Consider the following 26,031-nt stretch of genomic DNA (forward strand, 5'->3'; position numbering starts at 1 on the left):
CCTGCTTCCCCTGAGTTTATCCTCCCGTTTTCTTCGCCATGAAAGATGTTTAAAGCATTTTTTTTAATCTCGGGCTGACCTTGCTGGCCCGCCCCGCTCCCCTGGTTCAGCTTTAACTCCAATTTCCCCCTGCCCCCAACTCCTCCTCTTTATCTCCTATTGGTGTGTTTCGCAGTAAGCCTGTCCTCAGTTAATCTGTGTCACAGCTACAACTGGGACACGCGTAGAGACACTTTAGAGCGCACTGTCTCTCTTGATTGCTCTCTTTCAGTCTCTGACTCGTGTGCCGACACGACACACACACTCCCTTTCCCCCAGTGAGTGTATCTAATTTCTACTTGCGACTCTCTCTCTCCCAGTCTCTCTCTCTCTCTCTCTCTGGTTCATTTATTTGTCGCTCACCTAGTCGTCTCACATAATGCCATTGTGCCTCCTCATAGAGAGCGCTTGTCGTCTGCTGTCCTGCTGCAGCAGTCCCCCCCTCCTCATTTCTCTGTCTACCCCAACTCGTTTTCCAGTCAATAAGGAGGTCATACTGTGCAGCTTCTGTCTCTACCAGTGTCTGTGTCTGTTTTTCCCTCTCTCTCGCTCTCTCTCTCTCTCTCTCTCTCGCAGCGGGAGTACAGAGCGAGGCACATCTCTCCCTCTCTCGCTCTCTCTGTCTCTTTCTCTTCTTATCCAGGCAGCGCAACTCGTGCCTCCCTCTCTCCTCTCTCCTCTACTTCATCTGCTTATTTCTTTCTTACTTTTTGTCTACCTTCCTTTCTTTCTTTTTCAAACGGCAAACTCCTCGCGATGCTGCAGTGGACATTTGGTAGTGAATTTTAATGTAATTAATTTTTTTGAGGATTATTTTTAATCTGTCCTCTCGGAAAGGACTTTCCTCCCAGGTTGTAGTGAGTGTGTCCGCGTGGAGGAGAAAGTGAGGGTCTCATTCCATCTCGTCTAGTCTTGTTTGCTCGCATGCGTGTTGTCCGGCAATGAGGGCTGTTTGTTAAAGGACCGAGCGTAAGCCTCATGAGTATACATGTAGCGTTGGTTTCTTTGTGTGTGAGTGTCTGCGCGTGTGTATGACAAAGCAAGGGGGCATGCCGCTCAGAGCACGCGTGTGAGCTAGAGTGTGTGTGTGACAGAGAGAGAGAGAGAGAGAGAGGGTGAGATCGTGCGGGTGTGTATGTGAGAGTGCGCGCATCACGTCAGTGTGGCTGGGCTCCGGTCGGCGGTGTAAGGGAGGGAGTGTGAGAGGGGAGTTAGTGGGGAGCAGCATCATGAGTGGGGTAGGGCAGTGCTAGCATGCGGACCAGGAGCAGGCTGCTGCAGACCTGTGGCAGTCTTAAGATGATGGCCATGGTCCGGACCTCCCTCCAGAAAGTGGTGGTCTTCCTGCACAGGCTCCAGAGGATGGCCATCTCCTCGCCGCGCTACCAGAAACTCTGCAAGGTATGTGGGGTTGGCGGGGGGCAACCAGATGCAAGGCAGAGGAAGTCAGAGGACAGAGTGTTAATGTTTTGTTTCACTTTTATTGTTTTTTATTTGCTGTTGTTGTTTTGTGTTGGTGCCTTTGTATATTGTGAATGTGATGTTTTGTTTTAGTAAGCTTGATTTATATACAGTAGTGTATATCTATATATTTTTTATTTCTTTGGAGGGGGATTGTTTGTTCAAAACTTTTGTTGGTTTTGGCATCGGGTTTTGGAGGAGTTGAGAATGAGGACTTCAGAATTAGCTCACAGATGTTGGAAGTTAATATTATTGTATGTCATTATAATTAATATTAATATCTTTACAAGCCACTAGTCACTCTCTTGACGGAGACCCATTTCTGCGTTCCATTTTAAACAGTCCATTCATAAAATCTGAGTGATCTGATTTTATTTCCCTTATCTCAGTGTTTCCCCACTCCTGGTTTTACTTGATACTAGCACAATATATTTGAGTCTATCCTTACTTTATCTTCTGTTTCTGTTATTTGGTGTTTGTATTTTGATCCATCTTTTTATTCATGAGGTGCTCCTGTTGTCAAAGTGTTGTATCTGTTCTGATGTTGTGCCAGGACTGAGTCACCTCCACAATGTGTTTGTATATACTTAACTGGGTTTTACCACTTTTGACACTTTTTTCCTGCATAGTAATGAACCCTACTGTGTGTGTGTGTGTGTGTGTGTGTGTGTGTGTGTGTGTGTGTGTGTGTGTGTGTGTGTGTGTGTGTGTGTGTGTGTGTGTGTGTGTGTGTGTGTGTGTGTGTGTGTGTGTGTGTGTGTGTGTGTGTGTGTGTGTGTGTGTGTGTGTGAGAGACTGTGTGTGTGACTGTGTGTGTTTGCATACTGGCAGCTTTTAAAGTGGGTTTTGACATTTCGGTGGCGAAGGTATAAACAAACTAACACGGTAAAGAAATATTTATGTGTGTGTACGTGTTAAACATTTTTCAGCAGGGCATGCAGGGTACACGACATGTAGCCTGTCTGTGGGAGGAAGGGGGAATTGTTCTGAATAGTCAGTCTCTATCAGTTGTGTGCAGTGAGTTAGTAGTACATTTCCTTTTATTTCCCCCTCGCAAGTTTTTAATATGCTTTCAGTAATCCCTGGACCGAGTCAAACAGTTTCTGACATTAGAATACTGTTGATCTGTCAAGATTACATCCCAGAGTGTCCACCAGTCAGATTTAAGTCTGAGTTTATATAGATGCCGTCAATGTTGGAATTGATATTATGTTGAGTTTAGCCCGGCAATTCACTGTTTGCACCAGGGTTCTGCTGTAATCTCCCATAGCCTGTCGTCTCTGTTATCATTTCACTTCGATAGAGATTGCGAGAGGCGGTAGGGAGGTGTGCTTTTGAAGTGTGGCACTCTGTAAAGACTTCTGCTCCTCAATTTCTGTCTGTGCACACGCGCACACACACACACACACACACACACACACACACACACACACCCCCACACACACACACCCACACACACACACACACACACACACACACACACACACGCGGGGCAGAGGGGACCAGCTGCTGAGCTCTAACAGCACTGGACTTAAGGGATTACACTACTGCACTCTGTGTGTGTGTGTGTGTGTGTGTGTGTGTGTGTGTGTGTGTGTGTGTGTGTGTGTGTGCGTGTGATTGCATGGGACAATGTTGTGATTACCAGCCAGCTCCCATCATGCATCTAGACACACATGGCAGCTCTATTTAATCCCCATCTCGTGAATCTGTCACTTTCTCACTCACTTTGTCGTTTATCAGTTCCCTTGCCCGTTCTTTTTCCATGTATTTTCCTTAATGTCGCAATGTGCCACCGCCGGACATTGACAAAACCTCTCCCCATCTTTAATGGAATTCAGTGAACAAGTGTTTTACTACTCCCTCTCTTTCTCATTGCTTGTTCGTCTCACGGACACAACCGCTTCCTCTTTGGGCGTTTTTCAGCCAACTCTGGCTGAAGCATCCGAGTCGGTTTTATTAGCCCTGTGAGCTATTAGCGTCTCTATGATCACGTCATTCATCACCCTCTGCGGCTGTTATGCATCCGTGTACTGCCGCCACTTGTACCTTCTTTCCCCTTTCATTCTAACCTTGTCACCCTATTAACCCGAGCATTGTCAACACTCCCTGCTTCTCCTCTGGACCAGACACAGCCATTTGGCTGCCCACTCAGCCGCCTCGCCCATGGGAGGTGGGGGGGCCTTCCTGCATTGTGGCGGGGTGGGGGGATCGGTCATTCTACACTCGATTACCCTCCCCAGGGTCGCATCCGTCATGCCGGGCCTCATCGGGGCCTAACCCTCGGGAGAATCAGCAATGCTGGACCTGTGGTGCCTCTCTCTGGGTTGCATGCATGCGCTCACTGGCTGCCAGACTGGAACAGTGGCTGTCTGATGATGGATGTTCTCTGTGCTCAGCCTTTCAGGCCTGGTCATCCCTCATGTATCAACCTGGCTCCACTGCTGCAGGAGGGTCTGTGCAGACTGATGCCACTTAGGGCCTCTAAAGTACATTAACAAGGGACTCTTGCCAATATTGCCAAACAGCGCTCCTACTGTGTTCTTTTTCGACTAACATTAGTGCCATGACTAATAAATCTATTCAGAATAATTATGTTCACGCTGGTATTGTTTATATCCTGTCTTGCATGCGTAGTGCAGTTGCAGCGGTGCTGGGATGCAGTAGGGATGGGACGATATGAATATGTTTCATGTCACGATTATTGTGACCAAAATAATTGTGATTTACGATATTATCGCGATAATCAAAATGCTTAAAACTCCTAAAATGCCACTTTTGTTAACCACTTGAACCCCAGCATCCATAGTCTGGGGGGTGGAACATTTGCCAAAAATAGCTGATCTACAAGCTCACGTCGCGACACGTTGTGAACTTGTAGATCGGCTATTCTTGGCAAAGAGATTTAGACAGTGAAAAAAAGACTGTATCAAGTACGTACTTTACAGGTACGTTTCACCAACTCTAGAGGGTTTAAGTGGTACCGGATATGCAGCTAAGGTGAATTGATCCCAGTGTATGACGGAGGACAATTTCACGATAAATTCAAATCTCTGCGATACGATTATTGTGAGCTTTTTTTTATCAAGAATAACGATTATCGTCCCATCCCTACTCCCGTGTGCCTTTTTATTAGATTAGATAGATGAACAGCCCTGCTGTGTCATCAGGTGTGTTTTCCCCCAGAACCGTGTGGTCTCACCTTGGCCTCCGTCTCTTTGAGCAGTGCCAGGACCAGGAGGGCTAAACAGGTTGACAGCTGTGACACTTCAGCACAGCAGAACCAAAAGGATTTAAAACTTTATTGCAGCTTTAAGCTCACTCTGCGTTGTCATCACTGGAGAGTGTCCTTTGTGTTTGTGTGCGTGCGTGCGTGCGTGCCGTGCATGCATGCATGTATGTTTGCACCTTTTACAATAGTGCTCATTATGATGATCTACAGTACAATGCCATGCAGTGCAGCGTGTGGAAAGGCAACTCATTACACGTTTTGGGAAGCACATCTAGTATTTGCCGGATAAATTGCTTCTATATACTTTCCCTAGCTCAAAGCAATAATGGAAAATCACGTGGCACACTAGTAAGGGGTATTTACTCTATGTCTACACTGTCAGTATTTTGTGCGCCCTTGCATCTCCAAAAGCTCAACGTGTAGGTGTGTTTTTCTACAGCACATCTAAATATAATTTCACACATTTCAAGTTTCTGTGGATGCGAGTGTCAGCTTAATAACTGAACACAGTTGGAAATTTAACTTCAACTGAATGCACACAATGTTCCAGGACAAGTTCTTCTTTTGTTTTCTTCCTGGCTCTCCTTGTTGTTTGCCCTCGTTGGTCCTTTGTGAGGGGTGTATTTGATGTGAGGAGAGGGGTTTGTGACCAGCATGCCAGGTTAGTTCATATCAAATAGATTGGCCCTCAGGGCCATTTGCATTTCTTCACTTACTCACGTACACAGAGCTCCGTCTCTCTGAATCCGCTTGCTTGCTGAAAATTGGCTGAAGGGCATCTCACTCTCCTGAGGAGTGTCCTCTTACTCTCAATATTCTGGTGTGTGTGTGTGTGTGTGTGTGTGTGTGTGTGTCTTTAAAAACAATGCTGAAGCAGTGCAAAGTAAAGTCAAGCCTACCCCGGTGTCGGCCTGACATGCACTTTGGCCCTAGGGTCGCACGCGCACGCACGCACACACACTGTCTCGACCCACACCAGCGCTTGGCTCACTGCTACCTCAGGACAGTTGACTCAGGCCTGGGCATAGAGCTTGAGTGCTGTGACCTCTCTGTCCTTGTGGCCCGCTGCAGCCCACATGGGTCATTAGCATGTGTTAGTATTAGCACTCTGGGAGCCTCAGGTGCAGTCAAACATCAGGCAAACACACTCGCACTGTACAACACGAAAGCAGATAGTTGTCTTCACTTGAGCACACGCCTAGCCAATGCGTACATGCACGTTTGAACTGGCCTGACTGATCACTTATACGCAGGTGTAAATTAGATGCTAATAACATTCATAAGTGTGTAGATGATTTGAATTCAATGCGATGGGGGCCACTGGGAGAGAGCAAGGACGATAACGGGTAATGAAGTACCCATTTCACTCCAGAACCCACTATTACCTGTACATCGCTGCCAACGCACTCCCTATTTGCTAGATGAAGTACTATACTATCTTATACTTCCTTCTACAGTGGTGTCGCACAATAATAGCACGTTGTAGATCTGTTATTTTCTGTATTCTTTCGAGTAAATTGATTTGTTCGATTAACTGCTGCACCCCTGCTAGAAAACCCATTGCCCTGAAGCACCAATCGATCACCGTCGATCACCGTCGATCCCACCGTCGATCCCACATCCAGTAAAACCATTTATTATGCCAGTAACTGGGTGTATATGTGTGTGCGGGTCTCTGGATGCGTGCATGTGTTTGCCCGTGCGTCTGCAAATACATGTGGCTGCGTGGGTATTGTTCTATGCACGTGCGCGTGCTAGTTACAGTACATAAAGGCCGTCGTCGTGCGCGCTGTTCCATTAGCGCCTCTCAGCCCGACTCCAAAAACGGCAGCCTAAATCTGCTAATGCCTGTGTGGTTTTCACATACAGCATACTGTAGACCGGCCAGCAGCAGAGCGCTTGTGATCTCCCATAACCCCATGCCTCGCCTCGGGCGCCATAAACAACACACTGCACTATGGAGGGAAGCCAGGGGGAGAAAGAGGGAGAGGTGGGGGTGATTGACAGAAAGAGAGAGAGAGAGAGAGACAAAATCCACAGGGGGAAAATTGTGTGTATCGACGTAATTTACTTGTGTGTGTGTCTGTGTGTGTGTGGTTGCAGTCTGGATGGGAATGCTAATAGTCTTGTTGAGCACATTACGTTCCATTAGACAAAGACCCTGGGCCTGGCCTCGGTGTAACTGTGAAGCATGATTAGGGAGCAGAACCTGTTTGTGCGCGCGCGCGCGCGCGCACACACACACACACACACCGGGTGACTATTTTCCCCATCAGTCATACCGGTGGGAGGAAGGTTCGGTCTGTTTTGGCCCTCTAGTGGCTCTTGTCTATTTTGGTCCAGACCAGACCCCGCCCCAGTGTCCTGACATCATGATATACGAGCGGACCAGGATCCTTGTGACCCGGTTAAGGCCATCAGGACCGTCCTGGTGGCCTTAACAGCTTTAACGGGTCATATAGGGTCAACACAACCAGAGACCTATTAGCTAATTTTCATAGTATGACCAGTTCTAACATCAGTCTCCCCCTTCTCTCTCTCCCTTCCTCATAATGTCCTGTCACTGCTTAGTGTGTAATGGACCTCCTTCACAGTACACATTTTAACTGGTTAACACAGCTGAAGGTAATATTAATTCCATGTAGGTGTTACTCTGGATGCCAGCATGAAGTTAATTGTGCATGAGCTATTCATGCTGGCACACAGTGACACACAATTAATGTTATTACAGTACATTTACCTTTACTCATCAAAATGTCTGCTGTGGAAAGGGGCCACATGAGAGATGGCAAGAGGGAGAGACAGGTGTTACACACTGGTAAAGGGTAGAAGCTCCTGAATCAGTTTTCCAGCCTTCCTGATCTCTCTGTGTCTGTGTCTGTCTGTCTATCTGTCTCCCTCTCTCTCCTTCTGTGTGTTTCTCTCTATGTGTCTGTCTGTCTATCTGTCTCCCTCTCTCTCCTTCTGTGTGTTTCTCTCTATGTGTCTGTCTGTCTCTCCTTCTCTGTATCTCTGTCTCCCTCTCCTTATGTGTCTCTCTCTCTCTCTGTTTCTCTCTTTTTCTCTCTCTCTCTTGTGTATGTCTCTCTCTATCTTGTTTTCTGTTTCTCTCCCCCTTCTCTCCTTTGTGTCTCTCTCTCCAACTCTCTCTCCTTACAGTATGTGTTCACTGTTCACCCCCCCCCTCTCCCCCCCGTCTCCCTCTCTTTCCTTGAACTGAACTGAACCCACCAAAAAAGCGTCCGCACGCACACACGCTTTATTGCAGGCCCATGTTTGTGTGCGACTGTTCTCGCCAAATCCGGCCACAGCTGGACATCTGGTCACCCTATACAATGTATTTCTATGGGAATGTGCGTGGACAAGCTTTTTTTTCCGCCAAGAGCAGAAAATAAATCTTCCCATGTGCAAGCGGAGCGTCCGTGCACTGCCAGTGGGAACGGCTGCATTCATTAACATGGAGCAGAAGAAAAGTAGCGTCTGTGCGCTTATGCTTGTGCGCATGGTGGGTTTCATGCATTATGTGTCTTTCTTTATTTCTGTCTGTCTTTATCTGTCTGTCTCTCTCTCCTGTGTCTGTCTCTCCTGTGTCTGTCTCTCTCTGTCTCTATCTCCCTCCTTATGTGTGTGTCTGTCTCTCTCTCTCTTTCTCGCTCTATCTCTCTGTATTTGTCCCCCTCACTGTGCCAGATGGTTCCAGGGTGCATTTATGCATTCCAGGGAGGGTATGGGGGATAAACACAGCAAAGATGCTTTCATATTTGTTCTTCTTCTCCTTCTGTTATTGGCTGATGATGGCCCATGGGGACTCACCCTGAGTCCTCCACCCTGCCTCTGTCCTGTCCTGGCAATATCTACTGCACACACAATATGGACTATGAGTCAGCACAAGTGTAAGTGTGTGTGTGCACGCGTGTGTGTGTGGGTGTGTGTGTGTGTGTGTGCACGTATGTGTTCCGCAGCTTAACCTCTGTGGTGATGAATATCAAGATGTCAGAACGAAAGCGAGATTATGTAGGGCCTTGACCGCAAATGCACGCATACAAGCATGCATGCACGCACGCACGCACACATGCACAAACACACTCACACTCAGGAGCCCTCCCTCCCCCCAGTTGATCTGCCCTACACACACAATCAATAACATGAGAGCAGACTACTGATCAGCAGAGGACAGCAACGTTTGTTTCTCTACCGATTTAAACCCCGGACCTCTGTGTCCGCCATGTCTCTCCCTTTTTAATGTACCTTTACCCTTTGGCCTCTCTTCTCAAGCAGAACATCTGTCGAAGAGAGATGGCTCGTTTTAGGGAAAGATAATGTCTGCTCCCGCTACATCTGACCAGTGCCATGAACACTGTCACTTCTTGGCTAGAGGCCAAGCACTACCCCCATAACACAAACATGCTGGTTGGCCTAGCAACGGACTAGCCAATTGCAGGGAAATCGTCCCTCCAATGGGATGTAGTGAGCGGTGTACGAGTCGTGCACCTTGGTGTTGTGGTGTTTTTTCTCTGGATATTAGTTATCAACAAATGAAAAATTCTGACTAGATATCAACTAAACTGATTAATCACACACAGTCAATTGAGCTTCTGCAAAGTTTCAATAATAAACGATATCAAGCTGCAGGATATTTACTTCTCGAGGATCCATAGATGGGAAGTTGTACAGAAAATCTGAGATTATTCTGTGGCTGTTTTACTCATTAAGACCGGCAAAGCCTATACGTTTTTATACCTTTAAAACCAGGAAAGCATCTGTGAAATTTTAGATGTTGCTATGTATATAGCAACAGGATCTTTTTTTGTAATATATATATAATATAAAATAGAACATTTTCTGAAAACTTAAATTAGGATTTAGAAGCTGTTTTTAAAATCGGCCTCAGGTCTAAATGGGTTAAAATTTTACTGCCATGTGGAAAGTTTTATCTTTTAGAATGAAATGGTATGCTCTAAGCAATTTAATCCAATGAGACATAGTTATACAGACTATTAATTTACATATTGCTCATATGAATGTTAGCAATTGTACTAAATAAGGTCAAGGTGGATGAAACATTTGCATGTGCTTGCTTTTTGAGCGGCACAGTGAATTTAATTATTTTCTCTCCAGTATATCTGACTTTAACTACTGTAGCTACTGTAGCTGAAAAGGCAGAAGACCATTCTTTCATTAATTGTAACAGCTAAAAAGTCTGGTCTGCATTTTACAGACGGTCCACTACAGTCATCAATCAATCAATCAGTAATATTGCAATGACTGACAGACTGATGCGACTTGATGGGAGATGTTGAATTGACTCCATTAACTCATTGAGTGCCATTAACGTGTTTCACGTGTTTTTACCGCTATGGCGCAACGTGCCAATGACGTGTTAAACGTGTTTTTGAAAACATTTTTTTTTTTTTTTGGAAAAACATGTTCAGAACCCAAGATATCATTATCTGAAGATTTGCAGCTCCATCCACTCCTTGTTTAACCTATAACTGAAAAAGGCTGTATCTCGCTTCCTAAGCACTTTTTTTTACTTTGAAAAAAACTCTGGCACTGGGACAACATAATATAGAAATAATTCTTGTTTGTTCTTTTACATACTCATAGGTAGTACAATTGAGTGCCAGAATTGCCAAACGTTTAAAAAAAAAAAAAAATCTGGCACTCAATGAGTTAAGAGGAAGGGAAAGTGGATTAACAGTTGGAACTGCCTGAAATTGGCTCCTATTTAGATTTCTTTTTTATTGCTCTTGAAAGCCATTAACAAAAAAAGAAAAAAAAGGGGGAGGTACACAAGAAGTAAATTGTATTCACTGTACTGTGAATTCCCTATCACTAATATCTACCTACCATCATATATACATATACTGTATACAGTGCATATATGCCATATGTGTATACTATTATTACTATATTAAAATTGGCTAACGGGAGGGCGGACCACGTCATCACGCTCATGTCACTATGGCTCAGCCATAACATATGCGTATATCTATATACCACATATTTCAGCCTAATCTGTCCTTTACTTCCTTTACTCGCGTCATACCATCTCTCAGTGAGCCTGAGCATATGCTATGCCCCCAATGCACCCACATATACATGCTCACACGCACGCAAGCACACACACACACTTTCGATTTGCACATCATCTGGTTTGTGCACGCCACCTCTTAAATCATGCATTCTCTCTCTCACTCTCCTTCTATCCCTCCCTGTGCGTCTCATCCCTCCAGTCTTCTTCTCTGTCCCACTGCTGAAACATTGATCAAATGCTTCCTTTGATATGCCGCCGTGTGTGTGCGATCATGCAGGGTCAAGTCCTCAGTGGGACAGTTTCCGTCACTGATATTACGAAACTTCCCACAGCAAATGGGGTTTGTCCTTATGAGACCAACGGGGGTGTGTGTGTGTGTGTGTGTGTGTAGGTTCCTTATGTCAGTTGCTCTAGGGTAGTGTCTTCCTGTGATGGGCATATCCCTCATGGGGTTGTGACTGGCCTAATTGAGCAGGACTGGAGCCAAATAAAAGCTCTGCTTTTCCAAAGAATCGGTAGTGAATGAGAGAATGATGCAGGGGACGAGGACAAAAATAAGATGAAAAACAAAGTCAGGAAGAAGGAAAAGTGTTGAAAATGAGGCCAGAGAGAGAGACGGGTGTGTGTGTGTGTGTGTGTGTGTGTGTGCGCGTGTGGGCGCGTGCGTACAGAGGATGAGAAGAGTAAACGCATTCCACCAGGAGGTAAACAAAAAAGCAGCTGAAAATAGTCTGTGGTCTTACTGTATGTCAGAGGCAGATTAAAGAAGAACCGTGGCTATAAATAGGCACTAATCTGCAGGAGGACAAAGCCAGCAGTGCCCGAGTCAAACACAGCAGCTCATCAAGGGGAAAACACAATCCAATAAAATCACCCCCCGGAACTCAATTGGATCATGTTTGCCCTCTGACGGCCCATTGGAAGCATTTGCATGAAATATTTAGTGAGGTTCGACCGTCGGTGAAAGGTCTATCTTTTAAAGCTTCACTCTGTAACTTTCATGTTCTACCCCGGATTCAAACCCGGGGCTCCTGCGCCAGTGCTTAAAGATTTACCACCGGGCTAATAGGGGAGAAATAGAATTTAGATCTTCAGGCAGTACCATTGGTCAACCAGACACGGGATCTAAATGTTTCAATAGAAGAGCAGGGAGACCAAATATAACCACCTCTGCAATGTGCAACAAAATGATATTATAGATCATATTACTCACTTTGATTAATCATATTACTGACTTTGATTAATCATATTACTCACTTTGATGTCTCGCTTATGAGAGAGCGCCCCCTGGCGTGATCACAGAAGAATTTATACACTTCCAGGCAATTTATTGGCTGGACCTGACTTTGTACTGATTACATGAGCTCTGCCCGCTTTCACAAAAAGCCCCGCCTGCTTTGATCTGAACAGGTTATTTCCCTTCTCGGGTTGATTACATCAGAGCATTACTCTCAGTCCGTCAGCAATCATGTGGCTTAACTGTCCAACTAGGACGAGAGCGCATCTTGGACCGATGGACGCTACCGAAGGCTTTTGGATTAATAAAAATACGTAAAAACGTACTTTATACAGTAGTTCAACACTATAAAATAGTAAAAATACATCCTTGATTTTCGGTTTTTAGTCTCGACACTAGCTACCGAAAAACCTGAAAAAAATAACACTTTTTTCGCTGATAATAATGATAGAGTGGTTATTAAACCCAATCCGGGTTTTGTGCCTAAAAACCCTTTTGGTCAAGTGTGTTCCGAATTGGAGGCGTTTCATCCTCCTCTTTTTGTTTCACAGGAAGATCAAAGGTTACATTCTCTCTGCCCTGTTGGGGCGTTGAGGTCATATGCAGGACTAAGGATCTTAGGAAATCAGATCAGTTGTTTGTTTCATGGGCAAAACAGTTTTCTGGTCGGTCCGTGACAAAGCAGAGGCTCTCTCACTGGATAGTGGAGGCCATACAATTGTCCTACTCTAGTAAGGGTCTGCAGCCCCCCCCACATTCTACTAGGGGGATGTCTGCATCCTGGGCCCTTTTTCAAAGGGATCTCTATCCAGGATGTCTGCACTGCAGCGAGTTGGTCTTCACCTTTGACCTTCGCCAGGTTCTACAGACTGGATGTGAGTGCACCGCCTCTGGCGCATGCAGTCCTGCAGTCTAAGTTCTAGATAGGCCTTAAACCCCATAATAATAATAATAATAATAATAATACCTGAGATTTATATAGCGCTTTTCTAATACTCAAAGTCGCTTTACATGTTAAACTAAGTAGAGCAAAATAAAAACAGAACTTTAATAATAGAATACAGAGAATAAAGTTAAAAAGTTAAAAAGGCTGCAGAAGGCCAGGGAATAAAACCAACAAAAGTTGAATGGCAGTTGAAAAGGTGGTAGGAGATCAGGCTAGGTGGGAAAAGCAGTTCTGAAGAGGTGGGTTTTGAGGGAGGTTTTGAACACGGCAAGGGTGGGGGAGGTTTTTATGTGAGGTGGGAGTGGGTTCCAGAGGGTGGGTGCTGCAACGGAAAATGCCCTATCACCCCAGGTGTGCTTGGTTTTTTTGGTGGGGAATTTGAGGAGGTTGGCATCGCTGGATCTGAGGGAACGGGTGGGGACGTGGTTGTGAAGGAGGTCGGAGATGTATTGGGGTGCCTGGTGGTTGAGGGCTTTGTAGGTGATGATGAGGATTTTGAAGTTGATTCTGTGTTTGACCGGGAGCCAGTGGAGGTCACGGAGGACTGGTGTGATGTGGTCTCTGGAGCGGGTGTGAGTGAGCAGGCGGGCGGCTGAGTTCTGTACATATTGAAGTTTATTGAGGTTTTGGCAGTGATACCGTGGAGGAATCGGATGCTGTTGCAGTAGTCTATCCGGGATGAGATGAAGGCCCATAGGCTGACTGATTAGGACTTTGTCTGCAATACGGGAGTTTATAACATCTCCCATGAACGAGACATCGAATTGACAAATATGATTAAATAACTATAGGTTACGAACGTAACCCCGGTTATTTGAAAATTACGAGCGAGATGTCTCGCCAAAACACCCTTCTTGCATGCTCACCGAGAAGGGAAATGGCTTATTTTGAATAACCTGTACAGATCAAAGGTCCAAGATGCGCTCTCATCCTATTTGGACAGTTAAGCCACATGATAGCTGAAGGACTGAGAGTAATGCTCTGATGTAATCAACCCGAGAAGGGAAACGAATGAATAACCTGTACAGATCAAAGCAGGGTCTTTTTGTGAAAGCGGGCGGAGCTCACCTGCTCATGTGATCAGTACCAAGTCAGGTCTAGCCAATAAATTGCCTGGTATATAAATGCTTCTGTGATCACGCCAGGGGGCGCTCTCCCATAAGTGAGACATCTCGCTAGTAATATTCAAATAACCGGCGTTACGTTCGTAACTAATAGTTCAGATGAGTGTAAATATTGGCATGGATCACAATTAATTATGTGAACATGTCAACCTAGATGTGTGCATAGTTGATTAGCTTCAGCTCTGGTGGACAAGAGCAACAGACAGGCAATCATTATAGCCTCATTATTACAACTAACTCGGAAGTTAGAATTGGAATAGAATTGAAAATGTAAAGTTCTAGTTTGACTAGTGAAACTACTCTGTAACAGAAGAGAGCGTGAGGCGCGTGTGTGTGTTTGTGCACGCACATGTCTCCATGTGTATGTGTGTGAATATGACAGGCTGAAAGCTGAACTGAACCTTTCTTGGGTACATACTGAGCTCCACAGGGGCCAAAGACATCAAAGAAAATGCAGAACGCTCAGGAATTAGAGAAAACAAATGAGATCTCTCTCTCTCTCTTTGACTCTCTCTCTCTCTCTGTTCATTGTTTCTGAACATTTCATGTTTGCCAATTGCCATGAAAATCAGCATGAAACGAGGTACAGTTATTGCATCTCTGTTACAGTGGATGATCTAGCTTATTTGCAAGAAAGAGAGTAGAGGATGACATAAAAACACAGAAACGTTAGACAAACACATCTGTTGACAGGAGGGGAGTAGCTACCAGCGGTAGAAGATAGAAAAAAATAATGAAGAGATAAAGAAGGATGGAATATGTCATGCAGCTGAGGGAGAGCGAGAGAGCGGGAGATGTGTTCTGAGGACGGGCAAAGAGAGAAGGAGACAGGGATGATGGGTAAACAGAAGAAGAAAGCGGACGCAGGCAAGGACAGAAGACAGACTGGCAGGGGTTGAGAGAGTGTAGGAAAAGAGAGAGGGACGGAGAGACAAAGGGACAGAGGGATCGATAGAAGTCCCAGATTGCTTTTTCCCGCTTTGAACCTTGAGAGGGAGGGCTTTTTCCAGGGTCAACACACACACACACACACACACAAATGTGGTTTAGAATCAATCTAAGCTAACAGGATGACAATGCATTTGTTGCTTCAAAGACACATCGTCCACACCTTCATGTTCACCTGCTCTACGTGCTTCCACCGACGTCATTTCATTACACGTGTCCAGTTAACGGCTGAGTAGATCTTGTTGAACAATCAGTCCCTTCTGGCCTCTGCCTTCTCTTCTGTTTGTTTACGTTTGTATGTGTGTGTCTCCTGAATATCATTTGGGATTAGTGCCAGGGGCTTAATTAAAAAGCAATTACCTTTCGGTCGCCGTGGGCGATGCATGGCAGAGAGCAGCTTGGCTAATCTGGTGGTGAATGGTGGTGTGAGCGACCTTTTGCGGACACACACAAGGTGTGAGCGCACACCCACCAACCTCCACACACACACGCACACACACAGCGGACACAATGCATTTACCCAATTTGCTCCATTGTGTGAATTAAAAGGGAGATTACCACAATTGTTAATTAGCAATGAGGGATGCAGGCTGGAACAGGACAGGATTGTATTTGTGTCCAATTTATTTACGAGGTTAAAGAGGCCAGTGATTCGCCTATAAACAGAATAATATAGCATGGGCCATTGAGCATGCTCTTGTCGTCTCTGTCTCTCTCTCTCTCTCTTTCTCTCCACCTTCATGCTCTCCATCCCTCTATAATAACAAAACAATTATATAATGTGGAATGTTTCCTCTGCATTTAACCCATCCAAAGTATTAAGACTAGAACATTCTCTAAGCCAGGAGGAACCGGGTATCGAACTGGGAACCTTCAGGTTACCAAAAGGTTACCTGCTCTATATCCTAATTCTCTCTCTCTCTCTTTCTTCGTAGCACACACCAACCTTTCCCTATAAACTCTGAAAGAGGTGTTCTGACTTGCCAGCTCCAACGTGTTAATATAAAACATTTTGAAGCTTCAATTCAAGCGTCAGTCTCATTTTCCTAATGACAGTAATTAGATCATCGCCGTGAGACGTACCCCTGTAAACACCCTCATCCAAAGGGATTGGATGTGGTGTGTGGTGATGTGTGGGTGGTGGGGGTTGTCCTGTAGCCTGTGTTTTGTGTCCTCAGTCTTAGCAGTGAAACGCACGGATTAATGGGCAGTTTATCAGCCTTTATTTTAGGACTTACGCTCGCCATTTGGGGAGATGGACTCATTCATTACCACTAACGACTCTGTCTGGAAACACACACACACATGCACGCCCGCGCACGCACACACGCTCACATTCACCTGGCATAGCCCTATAGTTGTACTCAGTCCTCTCGACCCTGCCATGCACTATTTATAACCGTCGTCTTTAGCCCTTGCGAAGCCAGACAGTGCCATGACGACCGAATGATTGACAGGGCAATAGAAGACGGAGCCTGATCCGTCTGGCTGCCTCCTTCCGACCTTCCCGCTGACATCACCACTGTCTGTCTGTCAAGTTAACCTTCCCTGTGTGTGTGTGTGCGTGCGTGTGCGCGTGTGTGCTTGTGGGTGAATGAAAATCTTGACTCAATTTGCAATAGCCTTACCCCCTGCCCCCCTCCCACCTGTTAAATGTCCCCTTTGTCACTCAGAGGGCGAGTGTGAGTGTGTCAGTGTGTCTGGCACACTGATGAAGGCTGGATAGCCAAAACGTTTGTAACGTTAAGGCATATGGAGAAATACAAGAAAAATGTACCTTGTCATGCTGAGTGCGACCCTTCGCTTGTATTGTTTGTTTTATGAGGAGAGCGTACCAGAAGAGTCAGAGCGCGGTGGTAACAGAAAAAAGTTGTTTATTGGTAATATTACAGCATGTACAGCTACTGTTATAATCAACGTTATCTCTTTCTCTAGGCAGATTCAAGCTGACGCGTCTTACCTTAGGTTTTTAGTTACCCCCTGCAGAGCTATGTCCCTCCATTTATTGCTTATTGTCAATGTATCTCTTCCTTTTTTATGAGCCTTTTAATGTGTTTTTTATTTCTTCCCATCTCCAACCCCAACGGCTACATTTTGGTACTTTACAGACTTTTCTAACACTTTACAGGTGGTGTGAAACAGTTGTTTGTTATTGTCCTAGTTGGGGGTGTTTATTGTTGTTTTTGTCCCTGAATTCCTTGTCTCTAGAAAGTGCTCTGATCGTCCTCATTGTGTCGTTTCTTTTCTGTTCTATTGTGCATCTTGTTTTGTGCAGATGGCTGAAAGTCTGTATGTCTTCTCTTCTCCTGTTCATCCTACATTGGGAATTGTCATTGTTGCAGAAATCCAGCTGAATCCAGGGCCATCATGAATGGTGCATTCTTGCTGTTATCTTAGTAGTTGAGCCGCCACAATGCAACACATGCAAAACTATCGTAATGAAGCTGTAATGATGTCTGTTTGGCTGTCTATGAGTGTACAAATGTCCCCCAAATTTGTCCACCAGATGTTGGTAAAAAGGTTAGCAAAACAGACCAGGGCTGAAACACTATCAAATGAACGCAGCTGAAGGCAGACAACAAATGTCAACGAGGTCGCGATGACCTTGTTGACATCTGTGAAACCACACAGTGAAACCCTCAGTGATTAGCAACCATCAGGGGATCGATCATACTGGAGATACATATTCTGTGACTTCTTGAAAAATTAAGAAAATCTCAATCTCTGGCAGTGGGTGAGTGCTTTAATGTATACACTCTGGCATTTAAAGAGTTAACTCATTCACTGCCAAGGACGAGAATTGACGAGACTTCGAAACAGATCCAGGAGATCACGTGATCGAAAGATTTCCCTCCCATCCACTTCCTGTTTAGCGTTTATGGGAAAACAGCTGTATCTTGAGTTCTCTTTTTTTCCCTGCATTTTGGCGAGACATGCTATTTTCAACAGCCTGTAAGAAGGGAAGGAGGTGTCGCGGTGTCACGGCAGCACAGTGATATCCCCCGTGCTTAGCAGCCGCCGGGGGGATCGATCATACATGGATATAAATATTCTGTGACCAGTTGAAAACGTAAGAAAAACTTGCATTTTTTACCAGAGATGCTATATTCATCAGCCTGTAAGAAGGGAAGGAGGAGTCGTGGTAGTTATTTTTTTTTCCTCACGGCAGCACAGTGATCCCCTACGTGCTTTGCCGTCCTGGGATCGATCATATTGGATATGAATATTCTGTGGCCAGTTGAAAAGGTAAACGCACACAGAAATAAGTCTGGCAGTGAATGAGTTAATGATGAAACGTACTCAAATTATTGCCAAGATTTTTACTTCAATGACGCAGGCAAGTTCCTGTCTTCCCAAGCAGCCCCACATTCTGCAGTCTTGGTCTTCCTCTCCGCCCTCCTCTCTCTTTTCTTCTTTCTACGGGATTTTGGCGAGGGGTTTGATTGGCCTGTGCAATCAGTCAGTCACAGCCTTTATGGAGTTTGGTGGCCACGGTAAATTTGGAGCCTTGATACAAACTGGTCCTGGCACTTCTCTGGCTGTAGTCGTGCTTAAAGTTGTCTATCTCCGCCAAGGCACCCTGCTGGCACGTTAATGGTTGCACGACAGCTCTCATTTGTTTATTTCCACTTTTCCCTTTCCTGGCTCCTGACACTTCTCTTCTTCCTCTGCCGATGGGCGGCTAGTGACACTGTCATAGCAACTAGCTCTCTCTTCACATCAGGGTCACATACGGAGCTAATGCACACCCAGCCGCAAATTAAAAATGAACCCTTCTTTGACTCAAATGTGGCCCAGGGTGACAGAAAAGACGAGAAGAGACAATGTTATTGGTTTCATCTCAATGATTGAAGAGGCCAGTAATTGTTAAGTTCCAGCTAAAATATTTCATACAAATGTTTTAATTGCTTCACTTACTGTAGAAAACAAGTGTCCTGTGCCACATACAGTAGCCAATCGGACAGCAGTTGTCTCTAGCTTCCGTGTGACATTCTGCAAAGCTCACCTCCTTCCCCGGTTTTCTCTGGGTATGACCTCACCGGTTGCTCATTAGGAGCATAACAGTGTGTGGTTTCTTGGCAGTATGCTCTCTTCCAACTATTGTTTGAAAAGAAAAAAAACTCTGCAAGCCATATGACCATTTGACCGACCAACTCACGAGATGAAACTGTAAAGAAAAGAAGAAAATGCCCCGAGTTCATATTTGATGAAAAATTAATGAGGCTGTGCTGCACTTCACCCAGCTTATAAAAATAGAAAGAATACTGTGACTCTGCCAGGGCTAAATGTAATGTAGTTATTACTCCATGCGCACATTCTCATTGAATTGTAATTTCCAACTGCCGGGCTCCCTGGGGTACTGCAGGCGGCATCACTGCCACAATGCCTATTTCATCATAAGAAACAATTGTTCTTGTGATTGGATGGCTCCCTTAACGCAGACCTGGGCTTCGAGCTCAGCCGCTGTATTACTGAATTGCTTTTCGAAGGCTGCATGTAGTAGTATGGAGACGGACCGAACTGGGTGGGGAAACAAATAGTCACTTTAATGGAAAGATGGCTACGGGCAGATTCTGTGGGCTAGTGCAGTGGTTCATGCAGCCGGTCGTGGATTTTTGCCATTCTTTCCTTTTTTTTTACGGTGCCAAGCAATCACTGAGAGAGGTATGTTCTCTCTGTCTCGTTATCAATTCCTTTCTCTCTGGTGTTTTCCCATTTTTGGCAGATTTTTTTTGCCTGATGAAGACCTATATGGTCGAAACGTTGCGCCATTAATAAAATAGTTCGGGAGCTATAAAACCAGTGTGAGGATGTTTTAACCTCTTATTTGATTATTGCCGTGATGTCCTGCACCTGGCCTAAATACAGGTACTAGACGTGCACACAATCAACTCTTTGATCACCCCTGACTTACCATGAGGTGACTGTTGATGTGCAGCTGTGTCCCGTGTGTGTCTGTCGATGTTTGGGTATGCTTATCCACTTAAATCCTATATATATGTTGTTGACCAGAGCCCTTCAAGGGGTCTATACTAGGCCCCCTCTATCTTTGCCTCTACACCAAATATCTTCACTGAAAATAGCCGATCTACAAGCTAGTTCTCAACATGTTGTGAGGTTCAGCTATTTTCAGCGACTCTTCGAACCAGAATAGGGATCCTAGGATTCACGTGGTTATGCATGCGTGCATGTTTGTGCATGCATGCGTGCACCAGTGTGTCCTTTTAATCCCATTTGAGTCTTATGTTTACGCTGTTCCGTTGACAGTCCTGGCCCTTAAGCAGGTGTTAAATCAATTTAGGACTCCAACCTCTTCCATAGACATGCCAATCATTCCCTAATTGCTCAGTTCACTAGTTTACCTCAATTAACTCAATCACACATGAGCATGCACACAACAGACATGTACAGTACCGCACGCACGCACGCACGCACGCACGCACACACACACAGCAGACTAGATTGATTAATGACTTTAACCCTAGGAGTGCTGAATGATCCATTCCTTAGCATTGCTGTTTTGGCACTGTGATGACAGAGTGCACACACGGCCACTCAGTCTTTCACTCTCAGCTTCTCTCTCTCTCTCTCCTTTTCTCTCCCTTGCCTTGCGCGCACTCTCTCTCTCTCTCTCTCTCTACCAGTCAACTGTATTGAGTGCTTTGTTAATGCACAACTGACTTTTATAAGCGGCTGCTTCCTTTTATAATGATTAACTTGTTTCAGGCTACGATGTGCCCGATTCACTAAACACCAATTATTTTCCAGACATGAATCACCTAATTGCCTTTCAAGGACGTGTTTTCCTGTCTTGTTGTTGTTGTTTTTTTCCTGCCCTTGTTTTACTCTGACATGCAGATATCCTTACATCTTAACCCATTTTGGGCGGGAACCCCTTTTTGTAACTATACCTTTCAGGACAGGAACCCCTTTTGGGGTTCCTGTCTTGAAAGTTGCTACTGTATGTTGCTATAGAGTATATAGCAACATAATTTTTTCATAAAGTTTTTCAGAAAACTTTGGTCAGGATTTAGAAGGCGTTTTTAGAATCGGCCTCAGGTCTAAATGGGTTAATTGGATGTTCACCCATTGCATGTCACTGAATGCAAGAGAGTACTGTAGCCTCTGCTCTACATAGCACTATTTAATAGCCATTAAAGATAAAACTATTTCTGGCATTTTGTCACCCAGGATACCTGGTGATAACAGTGATTATAAAAATATATCTTAATTTGTTGCATCGCTCTGCCCTTTTCTTAGAATAAGTGTTTGAGTTTACTCCAGTCAACAGAAAAATGGCTGGATGGTTTTCTTCATTATTTGATTAATATATTGTAAAATGTAGATAAAATAAGGTAAAATAAATGTTACATAGTTAAAGCTAATCACAAGTTATCCGAAACAAATTTACCCAGCAGTGAAAAGCACAACCTCTCATAATAATACATTACTAACCCCTTGTGAATACTGTTTCAACTGCCTCTTAAAAATGTCTGAGTTTAATAACATTGCTCAGGGTATTGCATATTTTGTGAGTTAATGACTTAAGATATGAAGGCAGCATATTCAATAAGACCATTATTGACTACATTCAGAAGATGGCTTTTTTAATATTATTATTTAATTGTTTTTTTATTGGTCCTTTTTTTATTTTCACCCAATTAATGAAGCCATTTTATCTCCCAAATTGTCCCTGTCAAGGCTAACACCAGGCGGCTTTTGCTAGCTTTGCTCTTTTACATCGCATGCCGCCATTGTGTAATCAGAGATGTGTAACGCAACAGCGCCAGTGTCTACTGTTAAACGATGCTGTTTGACAGCTGTTGTCAGTAGATTCTATACATTTACAACTACATCCTATGCATTTCATTTTAAAGTTACAAAACTCACTTCATAACGGAATTTATTAACTCTCTCTCCCTTTCTTTCGTTTGCTCAATATCTTTCTCTCCCTCTCTCTCACACACAACTTGAGATGGCTAACCCTAACCCGAGGCTACTGATTTCAGGTCTAGGACTAAACAGAAATGTGTATACTATATTTCATACTTTGTCATGTGTGCACTGGAGCTTTCCAAAAGGCTTTTCAGCGTGCCTGTGGTATGCACCATACGTTTGGAGCGATTGTAAGCATGGCACTGTTAATATGGATACAGTCAGAAGCCTTATTGTCTATAAACATACTGAAACTGTTTTGTTCATTTGAGGTTTGCCACTAAGTAAGTACTACTATTGATTTTGCACAAAGAATAAGACGATACTAATACCTTTCCACGTGTTTCCAAACACGCATGATTTTAATTGTTGCAGAGAACAAATTCAGAGAAATGAGAATATTAAAGTCTCCCCTAAGATAAATTACACATCTCCCTCTTTGTTCTGTTTCTCCCTTAAAGGAGCACTTCACCCCTGGAAGAAGTTTTCGGTCTTTTAATGAAGTTTAGGAGTGAAGAAACAAGATCCTGGGTTTTTTTTGTGAATAATCTGTGTTTTTAGATATCTAGTAATGTTCGCAATATTCGTGACGTTATTTGCATCATGAGAGATTGGTCTCATTCCTTTCCGCACTACATGTCTCGGCGTGTCTCAGTCAGACCATCTCAAAAGACAGCCCCAATGGGGTGTCCGTAACACTTTGTTCAACCTTCTTTCCCCACTCGGCCACTCCCATTAGCTGCGGCCAGCGGCCCTTGCAGAGTGAGGCATTACTTTACCTGAGTTATCTTCTGATAGTTGTACTTGAATGTTGACATGAAATAATAATCCTGTGTAGTGTTTCATAAGCGCAAGCTTGAAAAAAAAAATACAGCGTGGAGTAGCAGCGCTGGTAAACAAACACCGTCACGAAAGGCTAGGATCATAATACCAAGGATGTGACAGTGATGTCAATACTATGCGACACGGAAGTGAAACTGCATGAAGATACTGAGGATGTCCCAGTGATATGACATCACTAACGAATCCTTGGACATATATGTAACTAGCTGAACGTTTGCGAGGACAGCCAGTGTTGCCAGATATTGTGAGAGAAATAAGCAGCCAGGTCTATGAAAACAAGCCCAAAAGAAAAATAACTATGCCAAGAGCACTTTACCTAGACATGGGATATTATATATTTGAAAATTGCTGATCTACAAGCTCACAACGCTTCGCAACCCATTGTGAGCTTGTAGATCTGCTATTTACAAAAAAATCTTGAGGGGGAAAAAGTCCAAAATGTGGATTTTTTTTTTTTTTTGCAAAATATTTTTATTTGCTTTTCAAAATGTGGAATATTTTTGACACATATTTGTTAGGGGCTCCCTGCCACAAATTATAATTTCAGATGGGGGTCTGTGGAAAAATACATGAACATGTTTGAGAACCACTGGTTTAAACAGCAATCAAAACATTTGGAAACAAGCCCAAATATCAACTACATTTTAGAAAGAAGCCGCTTATAATAAGCAGACATGGCGACACTGGCATGCTGTTTGGATGTTATTGTTGGAGATCACACCCACATGGAACCTCCCCTGCCACAAGGCACCAAAGCATTCTGGGAGTTGAAGTTATAGGCAGTGATACGCTGTGGTCCCCCTGTGGTCCCCCCTGTGGTCACCCCTGGAACTTCTTCCAGGGGTGAAGTGCTCCTTTAAAAAATGCGAATCATGTGTACAGTATTTGGTCCATAAACATGGCCCAAACCAGTGTGAAACCCAGTATTTCAGCTAATATCAATAGAAATCTCCCTGAATCATCTCTATTCTTCTTTATGCATTTCAAATTTGCAGTATTGTAGGCTTTTATTCCACATGTTTTGCAACTCCTCTGCTTCTCGTTGTGACACATAATGTGTGACTCACTCAACCAACGCCTAACTCTTTATCCGCTTTTACTACTAGATATGTTTTTTTGATTTCAAGAAAGACAAACTTTTTTCCCCCAGTTCAGATGGATTTACAATTCCTTTGTTCCCACGAAATCAGGCAAAGCCCCTTGTTACTATCAGCACACACTAGCATAACAATTGTATGCCCAGAATCCACTTTCTAAATAACATGGCCACATATAGTAGTGATAAATCATAGATTAAGAATAGGAACAATACAGCAATACTCCAAGATAATAAATAATGGATGAAAATAAATAATCATCCCACTATTACGCCACATCAGAGGGATGTTAAAACCAAACCAAACAACACACTGATCTATAACACCCAGCACCACTCACTAGAAAAATAAGAACAAAGAGAATATTTGACATGAGAAAAACTGTATTAAACTATCATCACCCCCTACCTTCCCCCTTTACTTATCTTCCTCTCTCCCCCCCTTCTCATCGTCTACCTTCCAATACTTTTTCAAAACAAAGCTAGCAGCTGGTACAAGAAGAGCCACATTTTACCCATAATATGTTGCATCGTACAAAACCAATTGACAAAGCAATTCAATGTGGAAATGGACTTACATTTAATGTCTTTCCAAATAAGCCCATCCTGTTGCAGCCATTAGCCCCAAATGACAGAACATAAAAAAGGTTAAGTAGTCCTTTAAGAGTACACCACGTGTTTTCTCCTGTGTGTGTGTGTGTGTGTGTGTGTGTGTGTGTGTGTGTGTGTGTGTTTTATGCCATTTATATTTCATGGAAATAAGCGATAGTAACCAACCACTACCAAGCCCCCAGCATGACACTGAAATCGTGTCTGCAGACAAAAAGCAGTTAAATGCGCTATTTTGAGAGATCAAAATAGACACCGCAGGAGACCCTTTTTTAAAAAGCAGCTCTTGGCTATTACCATACTGTATATGAGGTATTACAATATCTTACTGTGGTTTTTCCACATTATGTTTTTCTTGTATCCGCTGTATCCCTGGTAAACAGGACACATGTGCAGTGTATGCATTTAATACACTTACTCAAGGGGTGTGTATTGATCATTAATAGCCATATAGATTATCCTACATATAGTATTAGTGTTTTTATTCATTCTAAACTGGCTGTCACCCTGCAGTTATGTCTCTCTCACTCTCTCTGTTTCTGCCTCTATTACATTCTGCTCCTTCTTGCGTTTCAATAGATAATTCTCACTCACACTGTCATTGTGTATGAAAAGTAATATGAATTGATTCAAGCTGAAGGTATTTCACATTTCCCAGCGATGCTGAAGGTTGAGGCAGTCATCTATCATGCTGCCTATGCGTGACCTTTTTGTCTCGCTCTGTTTTATTGAAGCGTCTTGTGTCTGAAGAGATAAACCGTTATAAAATTGTCCCATCACGCGCGGCATATTAATAGCAGATGAATCCAAAGAAGACATACATTTTCTGCGATTGGACTTGAGCACGATTTCTCATCCATTTTTTTAAACTATACAAATGGCTAAGAAAAGAGTAGTGTGTGTGTGTGAGAGAGAGAGAAAGGGAGTGAGTGAGGTCCTTTTGAGTTGACTGGCACAGATGTTAAAGTCCTTGTCCCCTGGTATAATTTAAATCCACAGAAAAAATATTATCTGTTCATTCAAATTACGTTTTCTTCCTCCAAAAATGTCCCTAAACGAGTAGTTCCTTTTTCTTTGCTCTATCATTTTGAATTCCATTATCCTTCAATATGTGTAATTCCCAATGGGCATCGGCCTAGTGATATAAAACGTATTATGGCTACCGTCATGACAGGCTGACAAAAATACCTAAATTCATGGTGTAAATCAGTTCATGGACTATCTGAAAATAGATGAGCCGGAAAAGGGAGCTTTTTAAATTGGTCTTGGTACTCTATGCTACATCAACAGTGCTGTGCCTAGCTGAGTGTGTGGAAGACCATGTTGAAATTGTCCAGCTGCATCAGTCTCATGACACATTTTTTAATGCTTTTATATCACCTGTTTGTTTGTTTGCTGTTTTTTTTAGTTGGTGTATTGATCGAGACCAGACGGCTGGGAAGAGACCACTTGAATTTGCATTTAGCCCAGCTTTTTGTACGAGATAAGCACATGCATTCATGTCTGCGGTGGTGGATTTGCGT

The 26,031-nt window shown here is 43.8% G+C and overlaps 1 protein-coding gene across 13 annotated transcripts in view; it reads left to right on the forward strand.

Annotated features, from left to right (window-relative positions):
- utrn (utrophin) overlaps positions 1 to 26,031 on the forward strand; it is a gene marked incomplete at its 3' end in the record, with an annotated part of 232,858 nt that overhangs the window by 95,439 nt on the left and 111,388 nt on the right. Inside the window, exon 56 of one of the 13 annotated variants that reach the window (XM_080452440.1) lies at positions 1,321 to 1,440. The exons of the other annotated variants lie outside the window; for them this stretch is intronic. Within the exon in view, the coding sequence (XP_080308566.1) occupies positions 1,321 to 1,440 (120 nt within the window). The remainder of the gene's footprint in view (positions 1 to 1,320; positions 1,441 to 26,031) is intronic. 13 annotated transcript variants of the gene reach the window in all.

The sequence above is a fragment of the Gymnoscopelus braueri genome (assembly GCF_963280865.1).
Source record: "Gymnoscopelus braueri genome assembly, chromosome: 16".
Classification (NCBI taxonomy): Eukaryota; Metazoa; Chordata; class Actinopteri; order Myctophiformes; family Myctophidae; genus Gymnoscopelus; species Gymnoscopelus braueri.